A 21,590-nucleotide genomic window follows, 5' to 3' on the forward strand; every position below is an offset into this window, starting at 1 on the left:
TTTTTGCTATTGGCATAAGCATAAGCCGCTTAACAAACGCTTTTGCTATGCCGTATCTAACTTTTAACGTTTCGACGCCTTAAAGCTAGCTCCGGTTTTTGGAGAGTCCCGATATCACATACACATACACATACATATCTTACTTAACGTGCCTGCTCGACTTTTTTCATTAGGATAAGTCTATTTTATGCACACACTCACACAAACGGAAGCAGTCTATTTTATACACATACGAGTGGGAAGTTTTGTCGATGTGTGTTGCTGTTACTTTTCCTTTTGACTTTGGCCAAAAATGTTTATTTGGTTTCTTATGTTATTTATTTTATGGCACCTTTTGCTATACTTTATTTTTCGTGCTATTTATTCGGCTGCTTACGACGACGACTTCGTCACCAGCAGCTTGAAGGCAGACGACTCCTTGGCTCATCGATATAACAATATCCTTTTGATGTCATTTCCGCTTATGGCTTATTTTCAAAATGGCAGGTGTAAAGGTAATCGTTGATTGTAAGTGCCTGCCAGCAGCCAGCAGCAGTCAGGATTTTACAAGCAAAATGGCTGCATGTGTCTGCGTGTGTGTGTGCGTGTTTGTTTAGCTTTTATGTCAATTGTCAATTATATTTCAATCATTTTTATTACATCACCTAATGCCTAAAGAAGATTACTTTCTGTCATAAATAAGTTATAAATTTAATTGGAAAAGCTTTATTCCCCACACGCACTTATGTACATGGCTCTATGAATTTATTGTTCCCTGATCAGCTATCTCTCTCTCTCTCTTCCACACACACTCCCCTCTCGCGTGCCTTGCACTCCGCCTGACGCTTAATTAGTTGCTTAATAATTTGCATAGTGCCGTGACATGAGCACACCTCAAGTGACAGCCGCCAATACAATTTTGTCGCACATTTGATTTCAATTGATATTGGTCCAATGCGGCATGCAGCATGCGGCATGCGGCACGCGGCGGTGGCAGGCGTCGAAAACAATGCCAATCAAGTTTGGCCAGCAATTCACGTTAATTTCCACATGGAATACAAATTTCGAGAGGGTCGCCGATTGAAAATTGGCTAAACTGACACACGAGCCTGTTGAAACTGCATCGCATCGCATCGCATATAATATATTCGTAGTTTCGTTCATGGGCATATATCACGCATACGCCCTGTATGGCGACATCACATCACTCTGTTAGCTAGAACAAAACACATGGAGCACACTCTTGTCTCTCGATAGAAATTGCATAAATTGTTTAAGCTGACAACTTCTGGCAAAGCGTTTGTCAGATTGATGTCAATTATTGCGCATACGCACCTTTAGCCACCTGCCTCCTGCCAAAGTTATAATTACATTTGGGCTTTTGTATATAAGCTTGCAGACAAACAGACAGAGTCTGTTGTGTCTGTTATTCTGTTGAATGAGAGTTAAGACTAAGCTGACGATTGATGCCAATTATTACGCATACGCACCGTTAACCAAACTGCAAAAGTCTTTCAGCTTACAGTTTATCTCTCGCTGTGGCTCTCTCGCTTTCTTTTCTCTCAGTTCTCTCAGCTGCAGCTGGCGAAGAAATTACAATTAAGAATTGTTAATTAGCATATAAATTGCGGCACCTACCAAGCGTGTGGATATTCGTAAATGACTTTAACACCAGAAAGGCGGGGAGTATAATTATACGAGGAAAGAAATGTGTAATTGAGGAAAGTAATCTGAAAAGAAGAATAAAACTTAGAGAGCAGCAAAAAGTCCTAACGTATTTATTACATCTTCATTTCGCTGACTTTATAACATATGAATATTGATTTGATTGAGTTGAACACGCATTTAAGGCCTCAGCGCACAATTTGATTGCCGTAAATGGAGCAATATTAAATTCGATGAAAAAAAGGAAACAGAAAATCACTTGCTTTATAGTGTTAAGTGGCGCGCTGTCGTGGCATTAAATAAATACATGTACACATGTGTAGCACACTTTTTGGCGCAGCTGCGCGTTGCCAAGGTGCTGATTGCAATTACTTGTATGAACGGGGGTGTGGAGAATGGGCGGGGGCGGAGGACATGAGACAGCAGCAGCAGCGGGTTGCTTATTCGAGTACGTGGATACGTGTATTTCATGGGTGTAGTAGGCCGCTTGTTTACTGCCAACCACATCAGATGTGGTAAGGACATGAAGCATGCCACTGGCAACGGCAACGGCATCGACACCCCTTCCCTTTCTTCCTTCTGTAGGGCAGAGAGAGCGCGCCCCATTAGCGGGGAAAAAGCAACAGGCAATAATGCCGTCGTGGTGACTGGTCTCGGGTCAAATTGCGTGACTGTGCAACTGTAGCCGTGGATATATAATAAAAGTAATTAACAAGTGTTTGCTCTGCATGATGTGGAATTTCAGGCGCGGATAAGCAACGCGGTGGCATATGTCAGAGGTGAACACCTTTTTGGAAGGCATACAAATTGCCAATGGAATACAACAAATGAAATCTAATAAAACACAACAAAAAAAGTGTGCAAAAAAAGAAAAGATACCAAGGCGAAGGCAAAGTGAAGCCAACGAAGTCGAAAGGATCCGAAAGGAGCACACTCGAAAATCTCTCGACAAATACTTTTGACAGCTCCGGATATTTGATGCTAAGAAACAAAACGTAAATTGAAAAGTTTTACACTTAATACGGGGTGTATCCAAATGCGTGTGAGATTGAAATATGTGTTAGTGTATGTGTGTGTGAGTGTGTATATCCTTCGCCCACTCTCTCGTGTATGTATGTACTTTGGCAGCTCTGTGCTGAAATCAATTTGTGTGCATTTATTGAAAATTGAATTTCCAATAAGTATTCACGCGTGCACACATGTTGCTCATATGATTGAGATTTTCTGCATGTTGTTTTTGTTTTGCTTTTCTTCTTTTTTCTCTGGATTTGTACTTTTTTCTCTGATCACTTTTTTATTTTTTTCTGTTTCTGTTTCAGCTTCCGCTTTCGTTTTGCCATTACTTTTGCACGTCGAAATGCTGAAATGATTGTTCAAATTCAGATTTTACATACACAAAAGTTTGACCAACCGAAAAGCGGCAAAAACATCCGTGGAGAACGGGAAATGGCAACCGGGGAAAAATGGGAAATGGGAAACGGGACAAGTGCGAGTGTTCCGCATTGTTACTGATTGAGTTGCAACTGAATTGATTTTCGTCAATTCTAAATTCAAGTCTTCTCTTTTTGTCTATGGCCAAATGACAGGCGCATCAAACCTCACATTCACATCAAATTGAATTGGCACAAATTTGTGTTGTCCTGAAGTAGGTGAAGAAATCATAAATTTAATACTAAGGAGATTAGGTGAGAAATAATTTGGGCTTCTGACTTATTGAAATGGAAAAGGAAGAACTTATACATAAAAATTGATATAAAATCAATATTAAAATATTGACAGCAAGAAATTTAGTATTTTATTTAATATATTAGTATTTTATTTATTTTGGTGTATAATTGGTATATACTATAAGTATTTAATTTGCTCAATATTAATATGTTGACTTTTTCCTGCAGTCAACATATTAATATTGAGTAGTACTTTAGTATATTATTGTTATATTAGTATTTAATTAGCTCAATATAAATTGCTTCAAAATATTATATATTGAATGCAAATATATTTTAGTATATTATTGGTATATTCGAAATGAATTTGTACTTCAAAATATTGTGAGTGAAATAATTTCGGGTTTCAGTCAAATGATTGACAAAATAAATAATCGAAAATAAAAGAAAGGAAGTGCAAGTCTAAAATGCTTGAAAATAAAAATACTAATAGGAACCAATGAGAGTTTGCAATAAAGTTTCCCAAGAAGCAGTTTGTTATAAGAAGTAAACACTGTGCCAAATGTGCTAACCCTAGTTTTATTAATTCGTTTGTTAATGTCTTATTCTACTCGCACTAGAGTAATAGCTGCCTCTAAACGTTATATAGAGTATTAAAAGCCCAACGACGACGTCAAGTCGTTGTTGCTCTGCCTCGTGTATTTGTTGTTGTTACTTTTGCCGTAGCAGCCGCAACGAATAAACTTGAAAAACGGTTACTAGGTCAGTAACACCAACTCGTGTCCTTCTCTCTCTCGCGCTCTCGTTCGTTCGCTCTCTCGCTCACTGAGATGCTTTGCAGACTCTCTGGATGCTGAGCCGCCCTTTTTAGTACACTGAGCACACTGAGAGAGCGTATTTCAGAGAGAGCGCAAGATGTGGCTTGAATTTTTTTGTAGCTTTGTCGCCCAGCTGGCTGAGGGCCAAGACAATTCGTGGGATGCTTTGTCATATTCAGTACTCAGTTGTGCGCGCGTCAGACAGGACGAAATACGGCGTATAGAATTCCATTGTTGATTGTTGGTGCGGACAAAAAGAAATTGTGTAAAGAGCGGGCGTCGACGAAGAGACCGAGCTCCGACGAGTCCCTAAGCAAAACATCAATTCGTGGTTCATCAACAGAAATAGAAACACCCAAAAAAAAATACAAAAAAAAGATGAAAAAACCGAAAGCGAGTGATAAAAAGCGGTCTGTGTTTTAGTGTTGGCCTTTCGGCATTACGTGATAATAAAGAAGCGGCAATCATTTTTTAAATTGCGCCAACTTATGCAAATGTAAAAGTCGCTTAAGAGCCAATTTGCCAAAATATTTCGCGAGCCAAGAAAAAATGCCGGCTAAATGTCCATAGATTAACCGCACACTACGCGACGTCTCGGCTTCCCAGAAAACAAATTCACATTATGTGCGACGTTGTTTTGTGATCAACGCAAAAACAAAAACAAAAGCGAAAGCGAAAAAGAAATACAAATTTTTGAGAATACGCGTAATAAAAATAAATGGTGAATGGAAAAAACGGACTCTCACGCTTCTTTTGTCTTTTGTAAGTTGTCGAATTTGAAGGGAAGCAGAGAAAGCATCCTTTAGCATTCTCTCTCTCTCTCTTTCTCTCCTTGTTCATTTATTGTGATTTCTTTCTGGCGATAGAGAAACAAAATAGTGAAAAGATTTGTATGCAAAATTTAAAACGGTAGCGGAAATTGGGTTTCACTTTTGTCCATTGTTCCTATTCTTCTTGTTCTTATGTTGCCGTGCTGAATTATTGAAAAGCTAAAGTTGTTTTTGGCATACTAATAGCCTCATTAAAATGCTAATGAGCTGGGCTTACATATCGCCATCATTTGCGGTCTAATAATTTGCCTGCTACATTTTTATCACGCAACATTTTCGTTGTTCATCCCCCTCAAAATACTCTCAGACTCGTAATCGTACCTGTTTTCTTTTTTTTTTTTTTTTTTTTGCTGTGTGTTGTGTGCTTTGTGCCGACTTAGCGACTTAAGCTAAAAGGCGAAAAGGTAATACAGATTTAAGAGTAACTGATTCCTATCACAGGATGCTACACTACTTTAGTAAATAACCCCCCTCAACACACAGGGTCGGCTTGGGTCCTAGACTGAAGCAGCTGTTAAACGCTGCAAGTGGCGAATGAATAGAGGCAAAACTCCGACGACTCCGAGAGTAGAGATAAAGTGTGCGAAAAAAAAGCGTAAAAAGTAATTAGCAAGTTGCTACAAAATAATTATTTAATTAACAAAAGTGGCGCTATAAGCCAAAACAGACATAGAAAGCCAACACAAGGCCTGCTCTACCAAAATGGTAGCAAGCAGCCCAGGCTCGACTCGACTCGGCATTCTTCTACTCTAAATGTCCATTCATTCGTTTCATTTATCTAACTGGGTGTGTGATGCTTATAGTCGCCTTTTTTGTTTGCCTTATAAATAGACCCCTGCAGCACAGTCATTCTCCTCCTCCCTCCTCCTCCTTCCTTCCTTCCATCTGTCTGTCTGTCTATCCGGCGGAGCACTCTAAAACAACCGTGACGTGCAACTTTAGCCTTCTAATTTAAATTTAATTAAGTGGGCATCTCTCCTAGGCCTAGGACTAGTCCAAGCACTCGAGACTCCCATCGACCATGGTCCCCATGGGCTTTCATTTTGCGTTAGTTTTGCTTTCAGCCATCGTCGTCATTATAATGAATAAAGTTCCAAGTGCCTAAAATGGTTGTGCCTATACTTACTTATGAATATTAAGCGCCTGTTAATCTATTTTCCAAATGCGCCAACTAATGCTTCTCTCTTTCTCTCTGCTCTGCTCTGCTCTGATGAGTGGGCCAATTTAAGGACCACAACTGACGACGATGTCCTCAGCTCTTATCTGTATCCCTTTTGTGCATCTCTATCTCTATCTTTGCCTTTGGCTTTTGTTTTTATGGTCAACTGAGAGTTAAGTACTCTGCAAATTTATGCCATAGAAAATTTTAATATTTAACTAATGAATAAATATCAATTACAAGTTTGTTTCCACTACACAGTTCAAGCAGCATTAAATTGCGAGACCAACTGAAAATTGTTACATTAATATACGATTGTACTCAGAGTTGGCAAACGAATTGAAAGTATTGATAGAGTTGTCTGTACACTCAAGCACTTTTAATCATTTTAATTGCTGTACAAAAAAGTCTTCTGTAAAATGAGTATTTTTTACAACAGAGGCCAGAAATAAGCGGCTTTAAAATAATTTAACAAAGTTTAAATCCCAAACCGATGTGCAAAAAAAACACAGGGAAAAACATTTTGTCAAAGAAATAATAAAATACCAATATTCGTGGCCGAATCGAACAGGCCGGAAGAGCTCCCAAAATAAAAGTGAAAATCATTAACAGACTGAGGGATAGACTAGCAGATACCCATTAATTGGAGAACAAATTGGCTTTTCCACCTTAAGCTACCCTTTAGCAGTGTATTAAAAGTGTCGAGGGTATTTAGAGTGTATAAAAAAAGAGGCAGAAACAAAAGCACATTTAAAATAAGCGCAAAATCAGCACAAAAACGTTCAGCGAACCGAAAGGATAACGACAGCCAGGAGCTGCCGTTGCTGAGCTGTAGCAGGTAGCAGAATCAGCAGCAACAATAAGGGTACAACTTGTTCACACAGTGACACACTAACAGTCATGCAGCATTAAGAGGAAGAGTGCAGCTGCACGCACCTGACGGACCGAATGGACAGCAGGACAGACAAAAGAGTGGGGTGACTGGTGGATAGCCAGCCAGATAGGCAACTGTATGTGTGTACATATTTACATACAGTTCACTGAACAGACACAGATGCACACACATACACATATTCATATACGCTTTATATATTTACACACACTCACAAATGCACAGCCGCGTGGCTACAAAGTGTCAAGCTTGTTTAAAGGGTTGGGTTGAGAGCGAGAGAAAGAGAAGGCAGCAGCAGACACAAATGTGAACAACGGCGGAAAGTGAATGAGACTGTTTTCAATTTGGCCCATTGTACACTTCACAGGGTGTAAGAGACACGTGCAAGTCGAAGCGTCAATGCGAAGGTGTGCGCCAGACAGAAACTCTTTGTGTGAGTGTGCCCGAGTGTGTGTGGGTGTGTATGGGTGTGTGTTTCGACTGTCGTCAGCTCAAATAGAAAGCACATAAATTAGGTGGCTTAAAAAGGCTGCCAAATAACTGAGGCGAAGTAACCGAAAGAACCCCTAAAAGAATTTTAATGAATTCAACAAGTAAGCCAGCCAACAATTGAAGCATACTCGCTTAGAAAATGCCCTACTCTGATACTTCATTTATTTTCTTTCGTTATATTTATTATTTTAGCAACATTTTTTAGTCCCATATTTATTATTTTCATATTTATTAGTTTCATAAAGCATGGATCAGACACAGTTGGCTCTTTTTTTTATCGCTTTGTTTTTTTATCGATTTGTTGCTTTTCAATGATTTTCCCAGTGCTGTATAGTACATTATCCTTTCTGAAGTGTTGGTTAATGTAATACAAGAATAAACTCTTCCCGTTCAATACTTTCTTTTGTAGCACACAATGCTTACTTAGTTTATGTGTTGTATAATATAAAAAAAGAAGCAACTATTCTCTTACAATTTTTCCTAAATTTCCTTTCGTTATATTCATTATTTCTAAAACTTTTATTAGACCCAATTTCAAAATGTTACTTTTAGCGATGATCATATGTAGGTGGCGATTTATTTTAACGATCTCCCTTTTTATCTATTTGTTGCTTTTCAATGCTTTGTTATTCCCAGTGCTGTATAGTATATAATTCTTTCTTCATTTAAGTCTTGGGTAATATAATATTCAATGTAATATTCTTATTTTAAAAGTTGTCGCATTGCTAACTTAGTTTATGTGTTGTATAATATAATAAAAGAAACAACTCTTCACTTACAATATTTCATTAATTTCGTTTTATTATATTTCTTATTTTTATAACAACTTTTATTAGTCCAAGTTCAAAATGTTTTTTCTAGCTTGGATCAGACACAGGTGGCGCTTTCTTTGATCGATTTCCCCATTTATCGATTTGTTACTTTTCGATGTTTTTTTATTCCCAGTGTCTTAAAATGCTTAGTTAGTTTAAGTGTTGTACAATGCAATAAAAACAACTTTCGTAAGTGTTGTGTAATACACAAAGATTATTTACTTTGTGTGCATCAACTCTACAATACAAAAAAAAATACCAATACAATGATAGCATATAATTCACCTAATAACATGCAAATAATTTACAGCAACAAATAGAAATGTCAACAAAAATATTAATAGGTTGCCTACTGCTATCAAATGCCAACAAAAATAACATTTTCAACTGCCACCAATACAAAATGTCCAACTAAATGCAATAAACTCATGCACTCACCATGCAACAACAACAAATGAGTGAACAAATCAAATATAAATAAAATAAATTGACACACAAATATAATACAAACATCAGAGAATAGCAAAAACAATAACGACAGCAGCTGCAACATGGATTTCAGCTGGAAGTTCGTCTCTTGCCTCGTTTTATGGCTTTGTTGCAGTGGCAACATCAGTCGCGTCATCGCTCAGCCATCATTAACCGAGAAAATACCGTTAGGTAAGTGGAAACCTAATCCCCGGCACTGAAGTTGACTCAATCTACTCTCTACTGCCTGCTGCGCTACGAAATTCTATTAAGGTGCATGCCCCAGTTGCAAGAGTTGCCACTAATTCCGTTGCCGTTGCCGTATCCTTTGAGATTCCGTTTCTCATTCTGTTTCTATGGCTGTTGCTGTGTTGCTGTATTGCTGTATATATGCTTGTTGAATTGGCACAATCTTGCAGCTAGAGTGCAATAAAGTTGCTGCCTGTTTTTGGGATTGAATAAACCGAGCCGCGTTGCGTTCCGTTCGCTGTCAAAGTCCAGTTTCATTGAAGCTTTGAAAACTGAAACGGCACGCTTATTAACTTGCTGAGAGCAAGACGTTTAAGACTTTGCTCAAATTGCCGACGACACCAAAAGCAGCAGCAGAAATAACAATAACAGCAACAGCAACAAGAATAAGAAGCATTTCAAGTTTTTCGGCAAGAAAAACTCAAATAAAATTTGAGCGCAAAAGCAATTACAAAGTTTAAAGTGCCTTTGCTTTGAACTTAATTGACAATTTCGCTGGCTGCCGACACAACACCAGCGGCAGCAACAGGAACATCATCAGCAACAGCAACAGCAGTAAGAACATCAGCAGTAGCAACATGAGTCTTAACCTTTGTTTAACATACATTTTAATACATTTTCTGTATATATGTGTGTGTGTGTGACAGGTGCCATCTTCGAACAGGGCACGGATGAGGTGCAATCAGCGTTCAAGTATGCAATGCTCAATCATAATTTGAACGTCTCCTCGCGACGCTTTGAGCTGCAGGCCTACGTGGATGTCATCAACACTGCGGATGCCTTCAAATTGTCACGCTTAAGTGAGTATTAAAAAAGTATACAAGACTTTCTACATTTTAATTTCTTTTTCGTTGAAAATATTCACAAATTTACATAAAATATGGTACAACTGGTTTTGTGCCTATGATAAGCAATGATTCAAATTCAAACGAGGATTCTTATCTGCACTTAATTTAACAAACATTCACATCAGTTTTAGCTTATAAGACTTAATAGTTAGTTAGAATTTTAAGAAATTCATTTTTATTACTAGCTACAAAATAAATACATGCTGATAACTTAGTTATATACAAGCCAGCTAATAATAAAATCCAACTGTTTCCTATCTTTGATCAGTACTGATTGAAATAAACGCCAGGGTTTGTGTCTGAGCTTAATCTAACGTACAATGCCACATTGATAGTTCCTTAGACTAATTCTATTTATAATTTAAAATGGTATGTTAAAATTTAGAGAAAATCAGCCTTATTACTCAATATCAGAACGAATAGCTTCATAGGCTACTTCATAATTTAAAATAGATAATTTAAATCGATATTTAATACTAAAATTCAACTGGTTAGTGTCTTCAATAAGCAATGATAAAATTAGATTGATTCTTAGCTCAACGAACAGATAAATTTGTATGAATAATATTACTGGGATGGATTTTTATTACACCATTAAATGCCATTAACTATGTTGTGTAAAAGTTTAAGGACTATAAACTTTATTCGTATAGATGACATTTATAATTATAGTTTCTTTTAGTTTTATCTACCGTAAATCTTTTTACAAATCTTTTTGTACACACAAAGAAATGAAAAGCTGCGTTGCAAACTCCCTTGACTTATACATTATTAATATCGACTTATTTATGTACAACTTTCATATTTTACGCTCAACTCAACTCAACTCCTTCTTCTTACACTTATTTCAACAGTTTGTAATCAATTCTCGCGTGGGGTTTACTCGATGCTCGGCGCCGTCTCGCCCGACTCCTTCGATACGCTACACTCCTACTCGAATACGTTTCAGATGCCCTTTGTGACGCCCTGGTTTCCAGAGAAGGTAAGCGTTAAAGCCTAATAAATATTAAAGCTTAGGTTCCACAGCACAAACATGAACACCCACAAAAAGCGAAATCAAGAGCGTGAGAGAGAAAGTAGAGAGCGAAGCAAAAGCAAAAGCAAAAGCCGTTGCCTATTTTAATATGAAATATTAATCATACGCAAAGTTGACTTTCATATAAATTGGTAACCTTGAAAATGCTACCAAAAAGTTTATAAAATTTATGAGGCAACCTAGGTCGAAATGATTATAAATACCAGCAAGGACTACGAGTCTGAATGCCTGACTGGCCGTGCAATGATGTCCTGTGCTCTCTCTGTGTGTGTGTGTCCTATGTCCTGTGCGTGCTCTTTAAAAATTTATAACACACTTTTGGCCTCGTTTGGGCGGTGCCATATAAATCAAGCAGCCAAATGCCCAAAACGAGCCAAAACAATGGCCCAACAACAATAATACAGGCGACTACTCAATAATGATTCATGTTTACTAACTTGCCATATCCTTTCTCTCTCTCTCTCTTACACTCGCTTTGTCTCTTTCGTACTAATATGCAAACACTGTTTTCCATAATTTTCGCGTTTTAGGTGCTTACGCCATCGTCTGGTTTCCTCGACTTTGCGCTCAGCATGCGCCCGGATTACCATCAGGCCATCATTGATACAATACAATTTTATGGCTGGCGCAAAATAATTTATCTCTACGATTCCCACGATGGTGAGTACAAAAATACATGCATACATACTTAATATAGTGTAAGATTGAGCGACGAGCGACGAGTTCCGACGACGCGGGCCCCAAGTGAGTCAATAACCGTTCATTGACTGCCCCACCTATGCCCCCTTCCCTTCCTCGATGTTCTCCTGTTGTCTTTCGCTGTCGCTTTTGCGACTAAGAGATGACTCTGTTTTGCTCTGACTGTGTAAATTTGCCTTGTTATAAGTTTCGCAAGCATTTTCCATTTAGTCGATTTATAAATAAAAAGTAATGACACAGCTGTCTGTGGAGAGCAAGAGAGAGGGAGAGCAAGAGAAAAGCGAGAGAGCAATACGCTGACAGACAATTGGCTTATGTGGCTGCCACAACAATCGCACACACAAGTACGGAGTATAGATAGATGGATGGTTCGTTGAAGGCAATGACAGACAGACAGACAGACAGATGAACTGAGAGAGCAGCAAAGAGAAAGACAGACAGACAGACAGACAACGAGGGAGAGATAGAGAGATAGACAGACAGTGCGGCAAATGGGCGGACAACTAGCCGGCGTCTGCATTATTATTATTAATGAATGCCACGTGAAAATCTTTTTATGGTCGCGAACAGCACTCAATCAATTTACCGTTAACCGACAGCCACTCCCCCTTCTTTTCTCTTCGTACTCGTGTTAACTTGTCGTTTATGAGTTGAAGTCGAGTCCGGTTTGTGTGAGTGTGTGTTGCGGATTTGTGGGCTTAAAGCAAATGTGTTGCCTGCTTTAAGGCGCTTTGTTTGCCGTTAAGACTTCATCACAATATGCTACTCAATCAACTGCCGGAGAGAACTAATAAGCAAATATATCGCATTAATTCTCAATTTGCGATGACATTATTTACAGATCAAATGTTTGGAATTGTGCTTTAAATTAGTTATTAACTCGAGTACATAATTGAAGCCGTATTATACCTTAAGCATGCCTGCCAAAAGCTCCTTTCAGTGATAAACTGATTGCAGTTTTAGAGTTTCCCCTGCACGGCAATTGGGGTAATCCAGACTTAAATGCTCAATCTCAACATTAAGCTGAAATAGAAGTAGATGTAGAAGGCTCAGCTAACGCTTTAGCATACCCGATTTATTTAATGTATTAAATTTGAATTTAAATTCAAATTTAAACTCAAATTACTTTTGCTTAAACAACTCTTCTATAAACATCACGTCATAACTTTTGTTCGACTTTTTTTTATTTTTGTTGAGGCCGCTTTAAACGCAGCGAAATTCGTCGTAATTCCCGTTCGCACGTACACAATATCTTTGTTGCTATTCAGATGAAACAAAATAAAAATAAAGGCGAAAGCGTCGAAGGAAAACGAAAAAAGAAAGGAAAAAGTCAAAATAGAATTTTGTGTTTTGGGCCCATCGACGCGGCCGTCTTTCATTTTTCTACAATTATTGTAGCCGGGCATTTTATGGGCATGTTTACACAGCCGGCGTGCCGAGGGAGCCCAAGAGAGAGTGGGATTGAGAGGAGGGTATTGGAATCCTCATCGGTTGCTTGGCACGTAACGCCAACGCAAGTTAACGGCTTTTATTTTGGCTAGCAGCGCATGTGGCTGGCAACTGTTTATACGAAATGGCTTCTTGTGTTTATTTGGGCCACGCAAACGAGTTTATTACTGAGCGAAATAGAAGAAACAACATACTTCTACTCCGCCTCCTATAACACGCCCCCTTCGAAAGAAACAAAAAAGTCGAACACAACAGCAAGGCGAAAAAAAAAACTATTTATGGCCATTGGCATCGGTATTGGAGTACCATGTTGAACAAGAAGCGCTAAAGCAATCACAATGGCAACAACAACAACGAAACACTAATAGCCACTCTATAGTAGCTCTCACTCCTACCAATATTTTGTGTATTTTCTTTCTCTCGCAGATTTTTGCTTCTCCTCTCCTCCTCTTTTTTTTGGCCCTAATTCATGCGGATATGCCTGCCGGCTTATAAGTTTATTGTCGCTTGTATTTACGACTCGGACGGGAAATTGGCGTACACCCATTTTAATTTTAGCTAGAAGATTATGGCTTTTGTATTGGAAGCCGATGAACCGCCATAAAATGTGTCTGTGCCTGAATGCCTGCAGAAATATATATGTATATATTATATATTTTTTTTTCGCACTAAAACACATTTGCAGCACCTTACGTATACTTGATATATCACGCACTCAATAGTTTCGCATATGTGATGTCGATTTTCTTAAATATATTTTCAATTAATATATAATAATGAACTCGTTTGAAGTTTTCTTTCTATCTCAGGTGTTGAAACTGCACTGCAGAGAATTGTTTGTGTGAGAGGAAGTCTCTTAAGAGACAGCTGAATCTCTCGATTCCCAGCTGAATTGTGGTCAGAGTTTTCTCTATTAAAGTTTATCATTATATATGGCAATTGTTTTATGACTTTTGTTCGATTAAGCTTGACCAGCGAAAACAGTTATTATTGCCTCGCAGCATTGACCTCATTTCTCGGCCAAATGAAACGTTTTATATAACAATGCAGCCGTTTAATATTTGAACAGCAGTTGATGAAACAGCCGCAGCAACAGCAGCGGCAAAATGAGCAGAAATCACGCAGGAGAATATGCTTGGTAAAGTAGGGACATTTGCATGTAATATTTGTGGATTCTGATTTCATATTAAGAACAGACAATCAGCAGTCTGCAATGAAAGTAAATGTCTCACTTAGTTTTTAGCACATTGTGAAGCACACACATACACACATATAACGCACACTTGTTTGCCGTGTGGCAGCTGAACAAGAAAGGAAAAAAAGTGAAAGAAAGTGGAGAGCATGAAACGAGAAGGAAACGTAGGCGTTGTGGCATTGTTGCTGCTGTCCCCTTGGCTTGCTTTTAAAAGCACATTCGACTTGCTGTGACATGAAATTTACTACGCAGGACACAAGGCGCAAACAACTGAGCTGAGAGCTGAGAACTGAGAGCTGTGAGCTGTGAGCACAACCATTTGCATTTGTCGTCGTCCTGGTAAGGACATCTGCAAAATTGCCTGTTTCCATCGGCCAATGCATACATATAGCACTCAGTACGTTCAGAGTAGAGTGTTCTGGGTCTGTGTCTGTTGTTGAGTTTCATCTCGGTCTCAACCCCCATCGTCATCATCATTGTCTGACATGCGAAATGATCAAAATTTGTGTTGGCCTGGGACTTGATAAATTTTTTATTAAACGCCCCCCTAACAACAGGTACTAAATTCGAATAGCTCTGCAGCTAATCAATGTGAAATGCTCTGTACAGGACAGGACAGGACACCTACACACACACATACACACACACAGAGTGAGGAGAGATGAATTTTTATGCAAATTCTTTTATTTATAGATTGATTGTTATTGATTGTCTTTCCAAAGAATTCAAGTTGTAGGCGCACAATCAAAAATGTCTATCCTCATACCCTGTTGTCATAAAAAAACGAATAAAGGAAATGCCTAGCAAAGTGAAGATAAAACAAATAAGAAAGTCGAGTGTGCTCAACAGTGAGATACCGATTAGTAAATTAAATTAGTAATTTAAAAATAATGCGGTAGTATTCTTAAAATAGAAATAATACTAAAATATTGTTTACATTTGGTATATCAATATACTATTACATACACAGACAGTCAGAGAGTCTCGGCTATATCTGACAAACATTATCGAGTATGCTTGACTATGATATACCCGATACCCACGTGCAAAACAAGGCAAAATAGTGCGTTATCATTCTTCTGATATACCAAATTAATATACTGAAAAGAAAAACAAAAATATAGCAAAACCTACATTCGGTATGTTAATATATTATTACAAAATATACCGAATAAATATACCAACAAAATAGTAAAATATACCAAATCCTATTTGGTATATAAGTATTCTATAATACATATATCACATACAACATTATAAAATGACAAATTACTATGTTGTTTTAAAAAATATTCTGCATTTGGTATATACTATTAAATATTCCAATACAACACCAAATATACCAAAAGTTACATTTGGTACATTAATAAACTATTACGTATATTGACAGACGAACATAACTATATTGTCTTAAAACATACCAAGTTAATATAACGACAAGAATACTAAAATATAATTTCAAAATCTACATTTGGTATGAAGATATACTATTACATATAACTACAGATAGATCAGGCATTTATATACTTTTATACATAATTTGTAAATTTATAGATATAGAAATTTGTAATATACTTTTAACCTTTCAGTAACTGGTATAAATAAATAGAAGACAATAACCCCTCTTCGAGGGCATTTTAAAGTCCGGCAGCTTAGTTTTATGAATGAACTCGCATGTGTACATAAAAATTTCGAAGAAATCAGATTTTGTTGTTGCCATCATGAATAATAAGTAAATGCTGAATGTTGATTGTTCCCGTCATTGCTGCATTGTTGCAGCCGCATTTTGAACTAAGCACAAATCGAATAAAATAACATTTGAAATTTAAATAAACTGCGTCATATTTATGGTACACAAAATGTGTGTCAAGAGCCAAGGCAAGCCAACTGTGTGTTGTGCCTCGTTGTCTACCATTAATTTAACCATTATGAGCTTTTACTGCGCTTTCGCTTTCGTTTTTGATGTTGCTTTTGCCTTGGCGCTTTCTCGTGTTATTGGATACTTTTGAAAGACGCCTGTTGGCAAAGCCATTGAGAACATATGCGCAACACAAATCCTTTGAGCTTGTCAGCGCATAAAAGAGGCGTCGTTGTATAAGTAATTACACCAGCAAGCAAACAGCGAACAGCAAAGTTTCTGATAACACAACAAAACTGAAAGCCCATAATAACCGAATAACCATCTTAATTGGTGCGTAGCTAATTCTCAACTTTAAAGCCTAGAAAGTTTGGCGCCAGACAAAAATACTCAAAATAAATTCTAATAAGTAGTGGAAATCTGAATCAAAATCTGTTCAATTAGCAGCCCCGACCAGAGAACACGGTTGATGATAATAATGACTATACATTCGTCTAATTAAGCTGATATATATATATTTGGGTATATTTGTTTTGTGTGGGCTTTGGAGGTATGAGGCATATCCTGGCAACGTAATCTCGGCAAGGAGATTGTGTTGGTAATAATTACATTACCTTTCTCATTTGTTTAGCCATAAAATATGTAAGCAAATGTCTTGTTAGACTCGACTGATGTCTTACGTGCTTTATATTACGTATACGTAGCTGTATCTGTATCTCTATCTTTAGCTATTGCTTCGTTTGTTAGCATGTGTGTGTGTGTGTGTGTGCGTGTTTGTGCATGTCTGCGTGCGTGCGTGTGCGTGTGTGTGTAGAGTGTCACTACCGATGGCAGGAAAACTTCATTTCCGCAAAACTAACTTTTGTTTAACATAACAAATTGCCTTGTTTACTTTTCGCATGTGAGTGAAAATAAAGTAGTTTAGTCAAAAGCATCGCATCAACAACAAGCTGCCAGCTGTTTCGCAAAATTTGCATAGAAAGTCAGTCAGTCTATAGCATATATTCACACACAGATCACAGAGAATACAAAATATAAAATACACACACATAAACACACAGAATACAGAATACCGAATACAGATTCACGTTGTGTGCTGCAAATTGTTTATGTTGTGGGCCTGGTTTTTAAAAATTCCATTTCAATGAATTTGCTATTGCGAATTGTGCTTGAAAAATAATTGAATTTATCCAGACGACCATAAAAAATAAATATAATTGTAAATTAAATTCGTAACATAAACAAAAAAGGAAACACAAAATGCGACACAGTCCACAGACCGAAAATAATACAATAAATACAAAACGGAAATACGCACATACGCACCACACACACACACACATACACACACAACACACAATGCTGAAAAGAAGAATGAAAATGAAAAGGAAAGAAAAGGCAGAAAAACAAAACGAGTGCAGGAGTGGAGAAATCAAAAAGACAGAAGCCAATTTCGAGCCATCAACTTGCGGGGACACATTATGTGAGGAGGCGGGGCAAAAAGAGGGCGAAAGTCGCAAATGTTTTCATATCAAAAATGAAATAAAACAAAAGCCCAAGCCGCAACACAGTACGCTACTCAATTACACTTTCGATATTCACACACACACACACACTCGCACACACATACGCACATGCAGCAAATCCAAACGGCAAATCTCAAATCGAAAAACACAAAACTCAAATCCAAAGGCAAGCCAAGCGTGAGGACTATAGAGATATATATATATATAGAGAGAGCATCGGAACGGCAGCGATTGAGCGATAGAGCGAAGGGGCGGAGGCTGTGGCAGAGGTTAGCGGGATGGGGGCAAAGGTTATAGGGATGAGCACCAGCAAATGAAATTGTATAAAAGGCAAAGCACAAAATTTATTGCACTAGTACAGCGCAAAAAATGGTTGCGGCGCACGAAGGCAGCAAAAAAATAACAACAAGAAGTGAGAGTGTTATTGAACACAAATGTACGACTAAGAGATACTCTACAAACAATTAACTGTTAAATAAATAATACTAATACATAACTGCTTACTAAAAATGTAAATACAATTAACAATCTATTCAAAATACATCGTTTCTATATAATCTTAAAATATTACGTATACGCAAAATGTTGTTAGTTCTTTATTAATATGAAACTGATATCTTTGTCAAATTTACACTTCATTAGGTTATAATTTGAGCAACCAATAAATACGAATGCCATTTCTAAACACTCTTTTAATGGCTGTAGGGTATAAAAAATACTTAAACCCGGCATTGCCATGAAAAGACAGAGCGAGAACGGGAGAGTGTAGTGCAAATCAAAACAACAACAAATTGGATATGTATAGAGTGCGCTTTAGCCCTGAGTGGAAGTGGACTCAATGATGGAGAAGGAAAGGGAGAAGAAGAGGGAGAGGGCGAGCGAGGTGGCTAGGCAATGGCTATAACAATGTCTAAATCAGAACTCCTGACAGTCGCAGCTTTCCCATTGGGGGAAAGCCAAAGCAAATCCCATTTTATCCGCAAGCATAAATTGAAGGCGAACTCGAGTTGTTGCATGCAACAAAACAAATGGAAAGAGATGAGGATTTCCTCTCTTTTTTCCTCTTCTTCCCTTTTTGTTTTCTCCTATGTTTTTTCCTTGTGTCATACAAATCATCCGTCCATCAATGTAGCATCACTATCCGATGCCATTCGATGATGACCATTCCTCCCCAGCGCATTCAATCGTCGTGTTTTGACCCACAAATTCTGTCCGGCCTCAAGGCCTGCTGCGTATCTGTTTAAGTGCGAATGAGTGCTATGCTGTGCTGTGCTGTGCTGTGGAGCGGCAGTTAGTTGCAGCCATAACTCAATAAGCCCAAATGCAAATTGCGCTTGCAATGAAATCTCTGTTGCATATCAGACCAGCTCACAAGGACGATGATAACTTCAGGGCAATGCCACACTCAATGGGTGGCAGCAATGCCATGCCAGTGTCGTGTGGCATTAGGTGCAGTTGCAGTATCTGTATCTGTATCTGTGAGATACGACACACACGCAGACACACAGACAACCACATGCAAATATCTATGTATCCGAGTATCTCGTTTTGCATCCGTTTTCGGGAAATTTCTAATTGAAGCTGATTCTGTTGGTTTAGCTTTCGTAAGCCGTAAGAGTTTTGTTGTTCCCTCCGATTGTGTGTTCGTATCTGTCTCGACTGTCACAAAAGGAAAATAGAGCAAATGACCAGCAAACGTTTAGAGATAGTGTAGCTAACGTCAGATTATAACAGAGAGATATATCGTATATTTATGTATTTAGATATATATAAAATATATTCTCTCATTTAATATTTATTGTTTACGCACACAATTTTTCTCCTTAAGATTATATTTATTTTCCCTTTAAATAACGAAACGAATTCTCTTGTTTATTATTTCATTTCTTTTCTTGTGTATATATTTTTATTCATATTTATTACTTTGGCTCTTCGTTTTCGGCGCATCAGCTGAATATTAAGCACATACTTGAATTTCCTTATCTGCTATCTGATTGCATAATTTCCTCTTTTTGTGTTCATCCCTTTTTCACACTTGCTTCTCAGCTGCTGTTGCGTTATGAGTTTATGCTAAACAGCAGGGTTAAAGGGCAAAAGCCCAGATAGTTATAATTTGTGTGTGTGCCTCTCAGCAATGTGTGTGTGTGTCCTAGTTAATTAACACGCTTCTCTCCCTTTCTACTTATTGTGTGTTTGTGTTTGTTGCAGGATTGCTGCGTTTGCAGCAAATCTACCAGGGACTGAAGCCGGGCAACGAGTCGTTTCAAGTGGAGCTGGTTAAGCGCATCTCGAATGTCAGCATGGCCATCGAGTTCCTGCACACGTTGGAGCAAATTGGACGATTCACCAAGAAGCACATCGTCCTCGACTGTCCCACGGAAATGGCCAAGCAAATACTGATACAACATGTGCGGGATTTACGTTTGGGCCGACGCACCTATCACTATCTGCTGAGTGGTCTGGTAGGTGTTACATTCAGAAACGGGAAAAGGAAGAGGAAACCTTTAACCACATTGTCTCCCCATTTCACTCTCTCTTTGTCTACACAGGTCATGGACGATCGCTGGGAAAGCGAGATAATCGAATTTGGTGCCATTAACATTACGGGATTTCGCATTGTGGATACGAATAGGCGACTGGTGCGCGAATTCTATGATAGCTGGAAACGTTTGGATCCACAGATGAGTGTTGGCGCTGGCCGTGAATCGATTTCGGTAAGGTCCTTTCAAGCAAAAGTTGTCGTTGTAGTCGTATTGTCATTGCTGCAAGCTGTTAAATATTTGCTGACATTTAATGTTTACACTGAGGACTCTAACATAGTTTTGTCAGTGTGCGTGTGTGTGTGTGTATTTGTTTGTTGTGTGTAGTCAAATAGGAGCACAAACAGCACAACGGGCGACAGATTTCACTTTTTACATAGTTCAGCAGCACCAACTTTCAGTCAAAGGCACATGTGTGTCCTTGCTACTGCTGATGTTGCCGTTGCCTTTGCCGTTGTCCTTGTCAAGCTTGCCATACACACATTCATACACACACACATGCAACTACTCGACAGCGGCAAGTTGGTTTAGTTTGCGTGCTGTTTATATTTGTATTTCCTTGGCATTATCCTTGTTGACAAAGATTTCACTTTGTGGCGCTTAAATGTTAGTTGAATTCTGCTCCAGGACTTCAATGCTATGCAACCTCATGCTCATCCCCAAGCAACAACTGCTGCTGCTGCTCTCTTTGACAATGCCTTTTTGTTTATTTGACTTTGTCTGTGAGTCGCAATCCTCTGAGCCAGGAAATTCATACTAACGTCTAACGCCCTTTCCCTCCGCTTGGTCTAATCAGATTTTAACGCGACTGAAGTGCACACACACACACATACACACATATTTAATCACTGCCACTGACTTTAATACTCCTGGACAAGTCTCGCAGACTAAATGAAAATATAAAAAGGAAAAAATCCGTTGCCAATGATGGGGAAAATTGTGAAAAACAGCGTGTAATACACTCATTAAATGTGCCAGAGACCGACCCCGAAATGACAGCTAACAACCCAACCTTTGTCTGTATTAAAATCTCTCTCTTCTTTACAGGCTCAGGCAGCACTCATGTATGATGCGGTCTTCGTCCTGGTCGAGGCATTTAACAAAATACTGCGCAAGAAGCCGGATCAATTCAGGAACAATGTACAGCGACGCAGTCAGACTTTGATGGCAGCTGCCTCAACATCTGGCGATGGCTCCAACAGCAACGGCAGCAGCAACAACGATGCCGGCTTCGGCTCCAACTCTGGGTCGAGTTCCAGCGGTGGCGGTGGCGGTGGCTTCAACATCGCACCGCGTGCATTGGACTGTAACACGGCGAAGGGATGGGTGAATGCCTGGGAGCATGGCGATAAAATATCACGTTATTTGAGAAAGGTGAGTTAGACATTAGACATTAATGTCCCGATCA

General features: G+C 38.5%; 1 protein-coding gene across 3 annotated transcripts in view; it reads left to right on the top strand.

The window, feature by feature from the left end:
• Positions 1-4,495: 4,495 nt before the first annotated feature.
• Positions 4,496-21,590, top strand: part of LOC117569833 (glutamate receptor 1) — a 28,062-nt gene continuing 10,967 nt past the window's right edge. For 2 of the 3 annotated variants that reach the window (XM_034251158.2, XM_034251159.2), the window contains exons 1-8: positions 4,496-4,891; positions 8,625-8,974; positions 9,679-9,831; positions 10,734-10,861; positions 11,446-11,575; positions 19,851-20,104; positions 20,192-20,356; positions 21,230-21,556. In XM_034251158.2, coding sequence (XP_034107049.1) covers positions 8,866-8,974; positions 9,679-9,831; positions 10,734-10,861; positions 11,446-11,575; positions 19,851-20,104; positions 20,192-20,356; positions 21,230-21,556 — 1,266 coding nt within the window. In that variant the 5' untranslated portion in view covers positions 4,496-4,891; positions 8,625-8,865. Of the gene's footprint in view, positions 4,892-8,624; positions 8,975-9,567; positions 9,587-9,678; positions 9,832-10,733; positions 10,862-11,445; positions 11,576-19,850; positions 20,105-20,191; positions 20,357-21,229; positions 21,557-21,590 lie in introns of those variants that run through there. The other variant, XM_052004339.1, reaches the window with a different exon arrangement.

Source organism: Drosophila albomicans, chromosome 3 (genome assembly GCF_009650485.2).
Source record: "Drosophila albomicans strain 15112-1751.03 chromosome 3, ASM965048v2, whole genome shotgun sequence".
NCBI classification, from domain to species: domain Eukaryota; kingdom Metazoa; phylum Arthropoda; class Insecta; order Diptera; family Drosophilidae; genus Drosophila; species Drosophila albomicans.